Source organism: Xenopus laevis, chromosome 1L, assembly GCF_017654675.1.
Source record: "Xenopus laevis strain J_2021 chromosome 1L, Xenopus_laevis_v10.1, whole genome shotgun sequence".
Classification (NCBI taxonomy): domain Eukaryota; kingdom Metazoa; phylum Chordata; class Amphibia; order Anura; family Pipidae; genus Xenopus; species Xenopus laevis.
In genome coordinates this window covers 121782531-121799990 of record NC_054371.1, presented here as the reverse complement: position 1 = coordinate 121799990, position 17460 = coordinate 121782531, and the positions used below count along the sequence as shown (strand labels likewise).

General features: G+C 37.1%; 1 protein-coding gene across 1 annotated transcript in view; it reads left to right on the top strand.

Annotated features, from left to right (window-relative positions):
* Positions 1-17460, top strand: part of LOC108713409 (C3 and PZP-like alpha-2-macroglobulin domain-containing protein 8) — a 74602-nt gene that overhangs the window by 35691 nt on the left and 21451 nt on the right. Inside the window, exons 20-32 of the mRNA XM_018256783.2 lie at positions 2062-2293; positions 2402-2555; positions 4499-4635; positions 4969-5020; positions 5545-5843; positions 8376-8601; positions 10035-10211; positions 11103-11184; positions 11267-11423; positions 12799-12873; positions 14852-15017; positions 16126-16212; positions 16955-17091. Of these exons, the coding sequence (XP_018112272.1) occupies positions 2062-2293; positions 2402-2555; positions 4499-4635; positions 4969-5020; positions 5545-5843; positions 8376-8601; positions 10035-10211; positions 11103-11184; positions 11267-11423; positions 12799-12873; positions 14852-15017; positions 16126-16212; positions 16955-17091 (1981 nt within the window). The remainder of the gene's footprint in view (positions 1-2061; positions 2294-2401; positions 2556-4498; positions 4636-4968; positions 5021-5544; positions 5844-8375; positions 8602-10034; positions 10212-11102; positions 11185-11266; positions 11424-12798; positions 12874-14851; positions 15018-16125; positions 16213-16954; positions 17092-17460) is intronic.

The following is a 17460-nucleotide window of genomic DNA, read 5'->3' as shown; positions in this document are numbered from 1 at the left end:
TAAAAACCTTGAATTTTAGGCAAACCACTAATATGCAGGAAATACGGACAAAGAAAGATGAACAAAGGAGTGTGATATTGCATCATTGCAAACATAAGGGCGTGGACCAATAAAACATGAAACTTAACCTGCACTATCTTCATTTTACTAATAAATAAATATCTGTAGTTTTCATACTTTTTCAATATTTGAACAGTGTCACAAGGGTTGAACAAAAAAGTATATAATATGAACATGTTGCAAATTTTTTTCACATCTGTTGTGCAAATATTTCTCAAACAGTAGTGAAGCACAAATGCTGTGTGTTCTTGTGTGTAATAGAACATGAAATAGTGGCAGGCATTCAGGTATTGGACTCAGTTTGCACCCCTGTACAGCTATTTCAGCAACTAGAGAGAGGCAAGGGTTGATGACCTTTAGAATTTCTGGATAAGGACCATTATACAAGGCACTGTTATTAAAAAAACAAAAGTGTTTGCATTAGATGTTTTCACATATGGATCTCATGAACTGTACAGAATGTTTTGATACAGAATTCTTGCAGTTTTGTTGTTTGTACTGCTACATTGCGGACCAACTTGAATCTGTGGTTATGTATAGGGATGGGCGAATAAGCGGCAAATTTGCGCGATTCGCCACCAGCGATCGCGAAACGCCCGCGAAAATTCGCCGGTGCCGTTTCATGAATTTTTTGCGGTTTCGCAAATTTCACAAATTTTTCGGCGAAACACCACAAATTCGCCCATCACTAGTTATGTAAAATTCTTATACTATAACAAGATAATGAAATTAAATGATCAGTAACCTGATTTTCTTCAACATTACATTATGATCTACAGGCAGAATCATAATACTGCATTTTAGATGGCCTTTGGAAAATTCTTTGTTTTTTGAGATATGGTGGGTAACTATTATGTTTTGGGTTTCTCCTACTTCAACAGGAATTGTCCTCCAATAGAAACTGAGGTTTTCTACCTGCCCAGTATTTTATTGTAAAAAAAATATACTTTAAGTCTGTTATTAGGGAAAATGTTGCTTGTCTCAGCAGCATGAAATTAATATGCCACAATGTGATTTGTTTGATGAAAATCACATCTACTACCACATGTAACCAAGTAGGAAATACATCTTCTGCTACGTGTCTTTTAGTCTGCTGATCCTATTCAGCAAAACATCTGCTGTCTGTCACTTGTTTTCCTCAGCAGGTGGTATGACTGCAGCCACGTGTCCTGTCACACATCTGCTTCAAGTAAAATATGTACTGCACATTTCCTTGCTCCCTTTTTGTCAGCAACACTGTATTCTTGTGCCACATAAATTTTACACATGCATTTCATTTGTGCTTTTATAACAATAGTGTTATTTACTTATCCTGCATTAATTTTGATATGAAGAATAAACATGCCTAGACCATTTTTGATTGACTATGCTGTTTCAAACTGTTTATTAATATAAGTGGTTTTCATTGCCTATTAAATCATGTTTTAATGACTGCCCCATCTCCTCTCCAAGGTCTATTTAGACTCTGAGGGGCACATTTACTAAGCTCAAGTGAAGGATTAGAAGTAAATTTCGATGTATTTTTTTTGGGTACTTCGACCATCGAATAGGCTACTACGACCTTCGACTACGACTTCGACTTGAACTAAAAATCGTTCGACTATTTGACCATTCGATTGTCGAAGTACTGTCTCTACATACTTGGGCAGATTATTAACCCTCGATATTTGACCCTTAGTAAATGTGCCCCTAACTGTCCATATTATATGTCAACTAAAAATCTGCATCTTTTTTGGCATCTGCAGCATTCTGATTTATCTTTTATTTTTTTTAACAACATTTTTAGATATTTGGGGCAAGTGTACTTTACTAAGGTTTGCTGTTTCAGGCCTAACTAGGTCATATTATTATACTTTATATAATACTATTATACAATATTAAAGTATCCTTTATCTGTTTATTTGGGCCTTCAGAGTATGCAAAGAGGCAGACAATTAGGCGCTCATTATCCCAAATATAGACAAACTTGTCCAATTCAGATATATTGCTTTTCTTTCACAGTGATGTGACTGGAGAGGAACAGCTACATGTGGAAGTTCCAGATTCTATCACTACCTGGATAACTGAGGCGATTGGCATATCTAGTGAGAAAGGCCTAGGAGTGGCTGGACAAGCGCACCTTAAAGCATTTAAGCCATTCTTTATTGATTTCACATTGCCATACCATGTGATCCGAGGAGAGCAGGTCAAAATCCCACTCACAGTTTACAACTATCTACCTGTTGGTGTAGAGGTGAGGGCACTTATAATATTTTTTTTTGGTTGTAATCTCCACTTTTGTACCCATGTATGTTTTGTGTGTTGTGTCTTTCTCATCTCCTTTTCCCATTACGTTTCAAAGGTGCATGTAAAGATTACTATCCCAAAAGGTATAAAGTTTGTAGGATATCCTGGGAAACAGTATTTGATCCGGAAGCTATGTGTTGCATCAGGGGAAACCAAGCCTACATCTGCAGTCTTTGCTTTTACGGATCTGGGGCAGGCAAACATTTCAGGTGATATCTCTTTTATATACCATGCTAATAGCACATATGCATTAACGGCTGTGTAAGACATAGATGGTTGAAATGAAAATACAATATTATAGAGAATGAAAATACTAGCTAGTGTGCTGTTTTTGTTGTTTCCAATAAATATATGCAAACAGGCTCAAAAGGAAGATTTAGTGGACATTAACAGGTGCTCTTGGACCATTTCTTTCTGTCTACATTGAAATGTGATAGGGTATATTTTCCCTTTAAATACAAATGTCCATTTTGAAAGAATAGCCATCAGCCTGAGCGATTACAGCTATTTATAAACAACACACTCCCCTAAGCTACCCGTGATGCCGCAAGTCATAATTGCCCCCCCCCCAAAAAAAATATTTTATCTATAAAATGTTGTATTTTATAAAATCTATTCTGTTTGTGGGTATTGTAACCCTTGACCAGTTGTCTTATTTTACTAAATAATAAATCCTATGCTGAGCATGTGTTCTTTGATATTTCTGAATCTCAAAATATTTTAATGTGACATTGTTTTATGTTAGAAAAAATCACGAGAAACAACTGTTTATTCAATTCATGTGTTTTGAAGTTTCATTTGCCCTTTGCTTTGCAATTGGCCTCCATCAGTGAATCAGTACAATAATTTTTAAATTTTCAGATAAAAGCCCACAACTGAAGGTAAACCACTATTATGGAACACTCCACTAAATAGGCTTTTTAATGCCAGTCACGGTTGAATCAATCCACTGGCCTCTGCTTCCTCCTTCTGCTTTAAAGGGATTGTTCAACCTTTAAATGAACCTTCAATATGATGTAAAGAATGATATTCTGAGACAATTTTCAATTGGTTTTCATTTTTTATTATGTGTTTTTTGAGTTAATTAGCTTTTTATTCAGCAGCTCTCCAGTTTGCAATTTCAGCAATAGATTTGAATAAGATAATGAAATAGGGATGGGAGAGTGCCTGAATAAAATGTTGAGTAATAAAAAGCAGCAATAACAATACATTTGTAGCCTTACAGAGCATTTGTTTTAAGATGGGGTCAGTGGCCCCCCATTTAAAAGCTGACAAAAATTTAGAAGAAGCCAAATATTTAAAAAATGACGAAGAATAAATAATGAAGACCAATTGAAACATTGCTTAGAATTGGCCATTCTATAGCATACTAAAAGTTTACTTAAAGGCGAACCACCCCTGTAAGAAATCATTATCAGGATGTGAATTTGAAGGACACCTGTGAAAAAGAAAAAAGATTGTTCAAAGAATTAATGCAAATCTATAAGTAAGGAAAAATGTAGAAAACAAAATAATATTCAAATGTTTGAATATGCAAGTTTGTACAGCTGGTTCAACTATTGGAATGTGAAGGCAATATTAAACAACCGTAATGCTTACTAAGATAGGTTAACCTTCGAAATCTGCAGATTTGGCTCAAGAATTAAAAGGTGAATGTCCTACAATGGTAGAATTAGTTCCCTGATCTCAGTCCAACTGAAAACAGCAATTCAACAAACCTAAATAATATGGAGAAAATCTGGACCAAATCACTTCTGAACTATGTGCAAAACTGGTAATACTCCAAAAGAATAAAAGCTTTGCAGAATGTGGCTCTACAAAATATTAGAGCTTGGGGGATCAAATACTTAATGCAAATTTATTAAAGTTTTTTCTTCCACTTTTGTTTTAACATAAAACATTAAAAATAAATTGTATTGCATTTTAGCACAAATATGACAGGGTAGAGTAAAATGAGAGAATAATTGAAGTGTGTACATACTTTTGCAATATCTTGCTTAGATACAGTGGTTCATAAACCTGGCCTTTCCTAAACTCTGGGTATCTTAACAGCAGCAAGGATAAATCATATGGAACTGAAGCCAATTTTGGGAACCACTGTTTTAATACACATATTATTTATTACAGATTTTAATAGTGTCTTCTTCACCAGCCAGAGCTCTGGCATTTGCAGGCATGAGCTGCTTTCCAGAAGGCAATACTTTCAAGAACAAGCATGCAGATGATGCCTATTTGGAGAAGAAGGTCCCAGCTGGCAGTGATTTTGTACGCAGAAGTTTGATGGTAGAGGTGAGTCTATGTAGTGATTTATCTTTTGGTGGCCTCTGTACCATCACTATTTGTTTACTGTTTAAGAAGAAAACGTTGGTATTCCACGACTTGTGTGTATGATGTGTCTCTGACAACATTTTATCATACATTGCCAACTAATACAATGCCAAGTTCCCATAAGTTTAGAACTCCTGAGGTTTATGTATTATTTCTACACTAATGCTTTCATTTTTCTACCTTACCTTGTCTTTTGGCTCTCCTAATATTTCCTGCATTGGGGTGAAAGACAAAAATTTTTTAGGCTGCTTCATGAATTCACCCTGCTAATATGTTTATATCTTCTTCCTCTAGCCAGAGGGTTTAGCTCGAGAATATACGTACAGTGTTTTCTTCTGCCCCAATGGTAAGTTTCATGATAAGATTTTTCATTATTGTTGGTTGTGAACTTTCAGAAACTGTATTTACTAGCATTAGTAGAAGTTGCTGAGATGGTTCCAAGGACACTATAGGGTCATTTATGATGTTGCCAGGCAAAAGTTTAAGACAACTAGGGCACAAGAGTGGGGACTGGCTAAGCTATGTACCTCACTGTAAATATAGACTCTGACGGGAGGTGCAGAGCAAATGTCAGTGGGTTTGTAAGTTGATTTACAATTTAGGCATTTGCTGTGTTGGTACAGGCCAATAATGGAACAAATACATTTTTTGGTACTATGTATCCTTTATTTTTTAACATTAAAGTATGTAATGTTACAAGCTCAGTGGCCACCAACTGCTCTATACAGCAGTTGGGAGAGCCCTTCACTCTTTAGCAGTCAGGAAAAAGTGACTGGTGAGTTAGTGTAGGAGAAGGCTGCTAGTTAAGAAACCTTAAGAAGGGTTAAAGTGATCCTTCGTGAATTTATTTGTTGTCTTTTTTTGGCCTAGAGAAAATTCAGATTTCTACACCTAACAAATTTGAATATCAGTATGTGCAAAAACCACAACGGATGACTCATTTTGACCTGACAGTCAAGGCCCACAATGACGCTCATATAGCTCTGTCCTCTGGGCCCCATGACATGGCTGAAATGATTGAGATTGTCATTGGGGGACAGCAGAATTCCCGAACATGGATATCCACCAGCAAGATGGGGGACCCAGTGTCCAGTGCAAGCACATCATCTGTTTTGTCTTGGGATGAGTTCCGTGCATTTTGGATCAGTTGGAAGAATGGAGTGATCCAGGTAATCCAATCCCCTAGCAGGTGATCGAGATATGCTACTTTTATTGCATCTAAAGCAAACTTTAAACAGCGTTAATGCAGTAAAATGCATTAAAAAAATGAAAATTGCAATGTTGAAAAGTATTTGTATGCTTGTGCTTCAATGAAATGCAATGTTTGCACACAAAAAAGTAAATTATACGTTAGAAATTTGCTTACTGTAAGAGAATTCATGGTTATTTATAGTTGTATACAGGGCCGGACTGGAAGTAAAAAGCAGCCCGGGCAAAATAATCAAAGCAGCCCACATGTAAAGACACTATGTTTTGTACTCATTCACACATACAGTATATTGGGGTAAAACTGCAAAAATGGTTATAGGTGATGTGCATAAAGGGCTGCCTTTCTCGCTTAACTGTAATTAATGTAAAATATTACAGTTATTAATTAATTATTATTATTACATTATAATACAGTAAAATATTATTTAATGGCACTACATAAATCTAGTGTGTCTATATTAACCACTTTGTTGATTTGCCATTTATTATAAGCCTTGAACATTTTATTTAAAAATTACAAGGATTCAATAGTTCACCATTATAGTATGGGGTATATTGCTTCTTATAATATGCAAGTGATATGTGATATGCAAGTGATACAATCTGGACTGTTGGGGGGGTGGTTTGGGGAGTTCTAGTTCAACAAGTGCTTTGTTTTTAGTTTAACTGTTTATTGCTAAGAATGTTTCATGCTGCGCAGGTACCAGACACAATCTGGACTGTTGGGGGGGGGACTTGGTGAGTTCTAGTACAACGAGTGCTTTGTTTTTTGGTTTAATGATTATTAAACCGAAAAAGAGAGCACTCGCTGAACTAGAACTCACCAAGTCCCCCCCCCTCCCCAACAGTCCAGATTGTGGCTGGTACCTGCGCAGCATGAAACATTCTTAGCAATAAACAGTTAAACTAAAAAACAAAGCACTTGTTGAACTAGAACTCCCTCCCCCCTCAACAGTCCAGATTGTAACAGATTGTGGCTAGTACCTGCGCAGCACAAAATATTTTAAGCAATAAACAGTCAGTGATCCCTCTCCCAGGCTCCCTTCCCGTGTCTATAGCTTTAACCAACCTCCCCTACTGAGCAGAACCTCTTACTAGGAGCTGACAAGCCGACGGATCACAATGCAGAGAGGCAGGTCTAGACGAGACGAGTCACATGACGAGCTGTGACGTCTCCTATTCAAGTACACAGCCCAGCCAGCCCAGCGAAGCTGCGGGGAGGGGAGGGAGGGGGCGTGCTATCACAGAGCACAGCAGCAGAGTCTCTCTCTCCTGCCCTATTGGTGTGCCATTTCTTTTTTTTCTTGCCTACATTCAAGGCGACGGGAGGGGGAAACACACAACTCTGTTCAAGAGAGGCCCACTTGAACAAGAAATAGAGCGGCCCCACGGGCAATTGCCCGAGTTTACAGATTGCCAGTCCGGGCCTGGTTGTATAGTATCTCTCTGTACAGGCTAGGAGCAGAATTACCGGTAGCTGTTTGTGCATGCTGCAGCAATGCCCGTGTAATTGAATTTTTGCCCATTCTTAACCACCCAATTGACCTCAGACCATCCCCTTTGGCAACTAATTTACAATTGTACAATTTTTATCATGCTTCAAGAAGTTGTAGGAGAGATTTTGTTAGATATCTCAAACAGCAGCCATTAAACAGGTACACACTTGTTCATCTTCTTACTATGAACATATTTTTCAGCTGTACCTTGCCTAGCTTCAGACTAGTCTGAGTTTATGGGACTACAACCAGAATAACATATAAACACACACTACAGATAGGGTTGCCACTTTTTCTGGAAAAAATACCGGCCTTCCTACATATTTATCTATTTTCCCTATTAATAACATTGGAATCAACCATGATTTTTACCGGCCACGTGGCAACCCTAACTACAGAAGGACTATACGACTAACACAGGCCTGGACAATAATTTTAGTCACCTTCAGAAAACAGAGAAAACTGTTTTACATGTTTCTTTTAAACATGGACAATAAAAAAAGTCAGAATCACATATCTTGTTTTATTAGAATACTGAACACTTTTAAAACTATGTGGCATCATCTTTTGTTTCATTAAACAGGAACATTGATGAATTAGTGGCAGAAAGGAATCTAACATCTCTACTAATCTCCTCATTAGTTAACTAGAAAGGCTCAGGATTTATTGCTGCTTGACCTCATTTCAGAATTATCGACATCTTTTATCTGTCTTCAACACATTTGAATGCCTTCTGCTAAGCTTTGCTGCTTCTGCACTGCTCATGTTACATTTATTTACAGCTGCCCAGGTTGTTACCTAATGCACCTAGAATATTTACCCTCAGAGCACAACATTGGATATAGACAGACTGCAGGGATTTGCGCCCCTTTTAGATTGCCCTTAAGATCTGAGTGCAACATAACTTTAGACTGAATATAGATGTATATATTTGTTGTACAGTAAAAGACTGCATACAATGCTTATCCCTTATGTATATGTCCTCACAATTCCTAGGTAGGATATGGCATTTACAGTTCCAATGACTCTGTTATCGTAGAATGGACAGTCGACAAGCAACCAGATGTGAAGTTCATCGGTTTTTCCACAGGCTGGGGCTCCATGGGGGAGTTCAAAATATGGAGGAAAGAAGAAACAGATGAGAACCACAATGAGGCCTTCACTCTAGGGGTCCCACACAATGTTATCCCAGGATCCGAAAGGGCCACTGCATCTATTATAGGTCAATACTATTATTCCTTCCTAAATAATTATAACATCTTCCAGGGGTCATTCTGCAGACAGATATAATTTATCTGGAGTTCATTGATTCATTGAAGTTAAAGGAAAACTATACCCCCCAAACAATGTAGGTCTCTATAAAAAGATATTGCATAAAACAGCTCATATGTAAAACCCTGCTTCATGTAAATAAACCATTTTCATAATAATATACTTTTCTAGTAGTATCTGCCATTGGGTAATCATAAATAGAAAATTGCCATTTTAAAAAATAAGGGCCGCCCCCTGGGATCATAGGATTCACTGTACTCACAACCATACCAACAAACCATACATGTTAGGTCACATGAGCCAATTAACAGACAGAGTTGTGTCTTTTGCTTCTACACTTCTTCCTGTTACAGTTAGAGTTGAAGTATTTCTGGTCAGGTGATCTCTGAGGCAGTACACAGACCATCACGAAATGGTGGCTCAAGGCAAGAGATGTAAAAGGGCAATATTTACTTAAATATATATTCCAGTTTGGTAAGATTCTTTAATATGCCACTTAATATGATATGAACTATCTGTTGCTTAAGTGTTCATTTTGGGGGTATAGTTTTCCTTTAAGTAATTATAGGCTATTTAGAACATACCTTGGAAATAAAAAAAGGGCTTCCATTCTAACCCTTAAGGATTTAATTCACTACAATTGTAAAATAAGGCAACATCTCAAATTCTTAAATAATGTTTTGAGCTATATATTTCTTATCGTCCCCACATTAAGGGGCAGATTTATCAAGGGTCGAAATGAGTTTGAGGGAATTTTCGAAGTAAAAAAATTCGAAGTAATTTTTTGGATACTTTGACCATCGAATAGGATACTACGACTTAGAATTCGATTAGAAGTAAAATCGTTCGAATATTCGACCATTCGATAATTGAAGTACTGTCTCTTTAAAAAAACTTTGATTTCAATACTTCGCCAAATTAAAACTGCCGAAGTGCTATGTTAGTCTATGGGGACCTTCTAGAGCATGTTTGTAGTTTTTGGAAGTCGAAGTAAAATCATTCGATCGATCGCTGAAACCCTTTGAATCGTTAGATTCTAAAGATTTAATCGTTCGATCTAATGATTTTACTTTCAACCGCAGGAATTTTACTTCGATATTTGAAGTATTTCAATTAGATGGTCGAATTTCGAAGTATTTTTAACTTTGAAATTCGACCCTTGATAAATCTGCCCCTTTATGTCTTTACTGAATAAATTCTAATGATATGCTTTATCTTAGAAATGCAAATGTCATGCTTGTTTTTTTAAATATAATATGTGGGTAGCAGGAGGTTTCATTGAACATCCTTCAAGTTCAAGTGAAATAAGACAGGCATTTAATTTTAAGTAATTTGCCGTTGTATTACCAGTCCCTCTTTATTCAGACAGTTTTCTTTGCTTAGGTGATGTAATGGGCCCAACCGTGAGTAATCTGGATAACCTTCTCCGCCTCCCATTTGGCTGTGGGGAGCAAAATATGATCCATTTTGCCCCTAATGTATTTGTGTTAAAGTATCTTCAAAAAACCAGGCAGTTGTGTCCTGAAGTGGAAAGTGAAGCTGTGGACTATCTGGTACAGGGTAGGTGTTAAAGCTCTAAAAGATGTAGCCCAGGAAAGTTAAAGCTGGCCTTAGACGCACCAATAATATCGTACAAAACATATTTTCGTACAATATTCGATGTGTGTATGGTGGGAGACGAACCAGAAGACTTGGATATCGGTCGGCTCAGCGATCGGGCTGGCTGGAAAATTTTGATTGGGCGTTTTTCAAGGCACCCAAACATCAGCCATGGTTAGTGCTGAATTGTCAGATACAGGTAGAATTCTATTGTTTCTATCTGTGTATCTGATAATTCAGCTCTACACGTGTTGAAATGAACAATCTTTCCTGGAAAGATCGTAATTGTAACATCTATGGCCACCTTTATGCATGCTTTTTCCTTGGTTTTTTTTTTTTTTTTTTTTGTACCACTTTGTGTATTTCTAACACTAGGGGACTGATTTATCAGTATTTGAATTCAAGCTTTTCCGCAATTTTCAGAGTTTTTTTGTGCTAAAACTCAAAAATTTGAATTAGGGTTTCAGAAACTTGAATGTTCCCATTTTATTAAGAGCAAAAAACTCCTAAAAGCTGGAAGAAGTCAATTTGTCCTAGGCAAGATTTTACAATTGTAGCTTTTCTCATTTTTTTGAAAGTTGGAGTAGAATATGATTTTGCTTGTTTGAAGTTTTTAATTGATCAAGTTTCCAAAATTTGAGGGGTTTTTTTTTGAGACCTATTTATCAAAATTTTAAATTTGATAAACATGCCTCCACATTTTACACATTACCCTCCAGAATAATTTCCTGTTCAAATGTGATCTAATTTAAAAAATAAGGCAAATTGACATCAGTTATGATTATTTGTGTACAGTATGTTCTCGTCCTGTGAATGTAACCAGCTATCTTATATTTTATTGCCCTGATACAGGCTACCAACGTCAGCTGACATACAAGAGGCTAGATGGCTCCTATAGTGCTTTTGGAGAAAGGGACTCATCTGGAAGTATGTGGTAAGGCATGTGAGAATAACAGTATAATTTTTTGTCTAAATGTGGTTTGCATAAATTCACACTCCCTATATTTCTTTTGCAGGCTTACTGCTTTTGTTCTGAAATCCTTTGCTCAGTCTCGAGGTTTCATTTTTATTGACCCCGGAGAGCTCTCTGCTGCAAAAGATTGGATAATCCAGCATCAAAATAAAGATGGCTCTTTTCCTGCTATGGGCCGTATTCTAAACAAGGATATTCAGGTATAGGGATAGCGCAATAAATCAAAATAATTCCCTAGTGTTTTCGGTTTGTCTGCGGATTTTCTCTTGCTGTTCCTTAAAGGGGTGGTATGTTATAGAATTGCTCATTCTAGACAACTTTTCAATTGGTCTTCATTATTTATTTTTTGAATGATTTGCCTTTTTCTACTGGCTCTTTCAAGCTTTAAAATGGGGGTCACTGACCCCATGTAAAAAACAAATGTTCTGTAAGGCTACAAATGTATTGTTATTGCTACTTTTTATTACTCATCTTTCTATTCAGGCCTCTCCTATTCATACTCCAGGCTCTTGTTCAATTGAACTTGGACCCTGGCAACCAGATAGCTGAAATTGCAAACTGGAGACCTTCTGAATAAAAAGCTAAATAACGCAAAAACCACAAATAATAAAAAATGAAAACCGATTGCAAATTGCCTAACAGCATCACTTTCTAAATCATACTAAATGTTAACTCAAAGTTGAACAACCCCTTTAAGACACTCTTGTCAGACAATGTTGTTCATCTCTATATACTTGATTTGTCTATTTTTACCAGATGGATAAATTTATAATCCTATTAGGTGATATTTTCACAAGCCTAAAATTCTTGATGAAATTTGGTACAGAAACGATGCAGATCTGTTGTCCATAGAAAATTTAACAAGTTAAAGGAACAGTAATATCAAAAAATTAAAGCGTTTTAAGGGAATGACAATATACTGTTGACAATGTATGACAAAGTACTGTTGCATTGAACTGGTAAAACAGGTGTGTATCCTGTGCCTTTTCTCCTTTTTCATCTTTGAATGGCTGCTCCTATGGCTACACAGCAGATTGTTTATATAAATGATAGTAGAGTTTCTGAAGCCAACACACCAGATGTACCAGTGCAGCACAACATATATTATATTTTCATTACTTTAAAACACTTTTTTTGGCATTACTGTTCCCTAAACAAAATTTTGTAAGGTCCCATTAACTTAGTAGGGTTAGAGTCATTGGGGTATATTTATCAAAGAGTGAAGTTAGAGATTACCACAGTCCACTTGAGTGAAATACCGTCTCTCTCCATTCATTTCTATGGGATTTTTAAAGGCTTATTTATCAAAAGGTGAAGGCGCCCGTGCGTGAAAGGAGCCATGCACATGCCAGGAGATGGTATCTGGCCCGGTGGGGGCCCCTGAAGGCCATGGCCCACCAGGTTTTTTTCCGGTGTCCCACCAGGCCAGTCCTGATGTTTGATGCAAAATAGTTTCCATATTTGTCTGCAATAAAAAAAATGCTCCTGCCTCCCATGTAGCCCAATTCCTGTTGCATATCTGTTCAATCCAATTTCTCTACACATATCTCTGTTAAATGGTCCTTTCTTGTACAGGGTGGTAATCATGGGAAAGTTGCACTGACTGCATATGTGGCAGCTGCTCTCTTAGAGACAGGAGTAACATCAGAGGTGAGTATTTTGATTCAGCTTGTTAAGAATCGAATTCACAAATTTAATAACCATAAATAGAAAGGCTACATACAGTGACATAACTAGATGTCACTGGGCCCCACAGCGAATTCAACTCTGCGCCCCAAAACATGTGTAAGTTGACCGGTTTTACCCAGATGTATTAAAGTTGCCAATTAATTAGGGCCTTACTGGGACCCCTATACTCCTGGGCCCTCCTGTGCTGCTTCTGTAGTTACGCCCATGGCTACGTAACACTCCTGAGTTCTTGCAAGATCAAACTGAGATAGTATACAGAGAGGGAGATATTGTTAAAATAGTTTTTTTTTTATTAAGTTTTAAAAAAAATAAATACAAATGAAAAGCAACATGAAAGAACAAACATAATTGTTATGCACAATGCAGTTAATCCTCTGGACTGGAAAAACAGAATCTATGAAATTGGTATGTTTTTGGTGGTGTGTGGAGAGCTTCTCACTGTAAATGTCCCACTTGATGAAAGTGACAAAGTGCAAACATTTTTACTACCACACCTAACTAGATAACCACTACTAAATAGGCAAAACTACTCCGCTTCTTGTAAATAACAAAGTTAATTTATGTGTACACATTGATGGTTGATCCCCAGTTAAAATTCAGGGGGAACCTTAACTTTCCTAATTTTATTATAATGTTATTGCATGAAGTTAAAGTTCTAGCTGATATTTGCTAAATATGGCATGGGTCCTTCAGCTGTTTCTTTTTTAAATGGAATCTCATGTGTTAAGGTGGCCATACACAGGCCGATAAAAGCTGCCGACAGACCAAGTGTATGGGGCCCTCCGACGGGCTTCCCCCGATCGATATCTGGCAGATGTTGCTTGGACCGGACTAAAAATCCCGTCGGATCTTGGCCGCATCTGTTCGTTGATGCGGTCCCGCAATCCGACCGCCCGTTACCCATCATTAGGATCCGATCGTGGGGCTCTTGGGCCCAACTATCGGATCAACCCGATATTGTCCACCTCAAGGTGGGAATATAGGGGGGGGAAATCCGCTCATTTGGCGACATCGGCAAACGAGCATATCTCTCCGTGTATGGCCACCTTTACTTATACAATTTTCATTACTTGTTCTATCTGTTGGAATCAAGCTATTAAACCAAAGACATTTTTTTACTTAGAAAAAAATGTTAAGCAGCCTCACATTCTTGCTCATTCATGCTGACTACCCTAACAGAGCATGAGGAATGTAATCTCAGAAATAGATGAAATACCAGTCATACTGAAGAATGGGGATCAGGCAGATTTCCAGAATAAGTATTTACAACTCAGAAGACCAAGAATTTGAGGAAAACCTCATGTGTGTGTGTGTGTTTTAAACTGGTATTTTTTTTTTTTAAACTTGCACAAATTAATGATTTGTGCTAGAATTTTGGCGTTTGAAAATTAATGCTTCTTCTTGTACTAGAGTAGAGTGACACAATATTGGCATGGCAAAAGTTTGTATATATACGCCCCCACCAGCTCTGTTTGCCTCACTCTGATATATGAGTGATTTGCAAACTAGCTTTGTTCTAAAAGGAGCTTTCAGTCTGGCAGTTAGACCTCTGCTTATACTTATGCAGCCCATGACTTTTATTACATATGGTGGTACTTTTATATACTGTGATTTCCGTCTAATATTGCTGAAATTACATGTAATCCTTCCAAATGGCATTACACCAGCCTTCTTCTGCTACTGAACAAGCATGATATGCTGTGCCATGATTTTCCTATTGTGTCAGTGGTCTGAATTTTGCGTTTATAAATGACCTACAGGACCTGGAATTAACTAACAAAAAACATTTGAATGGGGTATTGAAATACATTTTTGTAGAGAGAAATAAAAAATATATGAAATCACTTTTTACATACTACAAGGGTGTGAATACAAATCAATCAGTTATGTTATGTCTTCACAGTCCAGTTGGGTGATATGTATATACATTTCTTTTCAGGATGAGAAAATTGCAGTTTCTAAAGCCAAACTATTTTTAGAGTCCCATATGTTTACAGTGGATGATCCATACACTACAGCACTGACTTCTTATGCACTGACTCTTCTACGTAGCACCTATGCTCCTGTGGCTCTCCGCAAACTGAATGCCATGGCCATAACACAAGGTACTTTTGTTACATAGCTGCATCATTAATAGGTGGTGGTATAGGTAGTGAATAGGGAAGGTTTAGGAAGGCTTAGCCTCCCAAAAAAGAGACCACTGATAAGTTATTATATATAAAGTTGTAGGCACATGGATTTTGTTTGCGGCAAAGATGAGTTAATACATTTTTCACTCTATTCACTCTATTTTAATTTTGTAAAAAGCTTCTAGAATGCCAAAAGAACTGCATATTCTCCCAGATCTACCTGTTATTATACCTTTATTGTTAACAGAAGCAGATAATTTTTAAAGAGATTGGATATTGTTAATGTTTTTGCTCCCCATATTTGCTACTGTAACTCTTTAAAACACTAGCTGTGCCTATTCATCTATAATTTTTTGATCTGGCCCAATACCAAATCCTTCACAAAAGATTTTGTCAAATAAAACCTGATTCTAAATCCTCATTTCTATATACAGATTTGAGCACAAACAACAAACCTTAATCCTTTTAGCACTTTAAAGTTAAGATTGGATTTGGTTCAGCTGAATTCTATGCATTTGACTGAAGCAAAATTCACCAGCAAACTGCTGGCATGTAGAAGAGCCCCAAATGTTTTTAAAAATACATTTTTTAAAATGATGTCTTTTTTCCCTGCAATAATAAAACAGTACATTGATAGTTGATATCTGCTAAACTGCCTGAATCCATATTGGGGGTAAGACAATCCTATTGGGTTTAGTTGTTTTTAGCAGACTTAAGGTATGGTGATCCAAGATACAGAAACATATCTGATAAACGCCAGGTCCCAAGCATTCTAGGTAATTCTGGTTTCTATACCTGTATTCGATTGTGTGTATTTATGTTGTCACGCATATATAGCAATGCATGGTACTTTAGTTAGACAGTCGATCAGCCTGGCCATCTGAACATGAATGCAAGGTTAGTGCTCCTTTTAACGGACTGCACAAATATATTATAGCTATATTATGCAAATACACACACACACATATATATCCATCTATAGTGATAGCAATACATATATGTGACATTGCATTTGCTGGTTTGGGGTCTATCTGTGCTACATTCTACTGATGAACTGATAATGTGACACCTTTCAATGTTTCAGATGGTTTCACACACTGGAGTTTAACTGGGAGTGTAGCAACTGAAGAGGATACATTCATGGGCTTTAATGATGGGCTTTCTCAGTCAGGTGAGACATTTTTGCAACACATTTGCTCTTTTTAGTAAAGAAAGCAGTTTCCTCGTGAGGCAACTTCGGGCGACTTCGGAAATCGAAGAAGAGGCGATTAGTCTCCAGGCGACTAAATCTCCCCGAATCTGCCTGTGTGCTAAAGCCCTTAGAAGTGGTGTTATGGTTCCTCATTTAATAAATATGCTTTTCTGTGGTGATATTTAATTTCACACCAAGATAAATCTGCCCCATATTATCTGTTATGAAAATTGGTAATGATTTTTGCCTTTAAAGAAGTGGTCCCCCAAGCTATCTGTCTATCCATCTATCTTAGTAGTGGTTATATTATATTATATCTAGTGAAGGACGAATTTCTCCTGTTTCGCTTCCCTTGAGAAATTCGCGAAATGGTGAAAAAATTGCAAAACTCGGGCGTTAAAATCAATGGGTGTCCGAATAGTGTTGACGCGTAATGGTTTTGGCGCAAGCAACTTTTCAATAGCGCGTCCAAAAATTTTTGACGCCGGAGAATTATAGCTGCAGTTTTGCGAATTTATACGTGTTGTTAATAATAATAATAATAACAATAATCATAATAATAGTCATTATAATAGAAGTTATTTATTTTATGTTTTTCTATCTTGTTTTTTCATAGTCTGTTATATATTTTTGGCTAATTTCATCATGTGTTGGATTTATATGTGTGCTGTTTTTTTCCTGTTTGTCCTGTGAATGAAATTGGGTTTCTGTAAACTCTTAGTGATCTCAGCTGAAGTGGAAATGACTGCGTATGCCTTGCTGACTTACACTTTGATGGGAGACGTGGCATCAGCTCTGCCTGTAGTGAAGTGGCTGTCACAGCAACGAAACTCTCTTGGGGGATTCTCCTCTACACAGGTCAGATATATCTAGATTTTTTTTAAATTGGATCTGTTCATTTTTGGATTATATATGCATGTGTGTGTGCCTAGTTTCAGAAAGGGGACTGCGCAACTGAATCACATAACTTTGTGTTTTTTTGGGATCCATATCAAAGTTTTGCTGTCTGGTCATCTAATAAGCTGCTGGTTGATACGCTGGTTGAAAAGCTCAGTACCAAGTCACTTTTTGGCTATGAAGAACACCAGTAGAAAAACTATATCTACAGTACAACAGAGTCTCCTTCAAGTCTTTGAAAATAATGTTAAAATATAGTCTTATTTAGGGATGTAGCGAACTGCCGATTTGGTGTTCGCGAATGCCGTTCGCGAACACCGGCAAAAAATG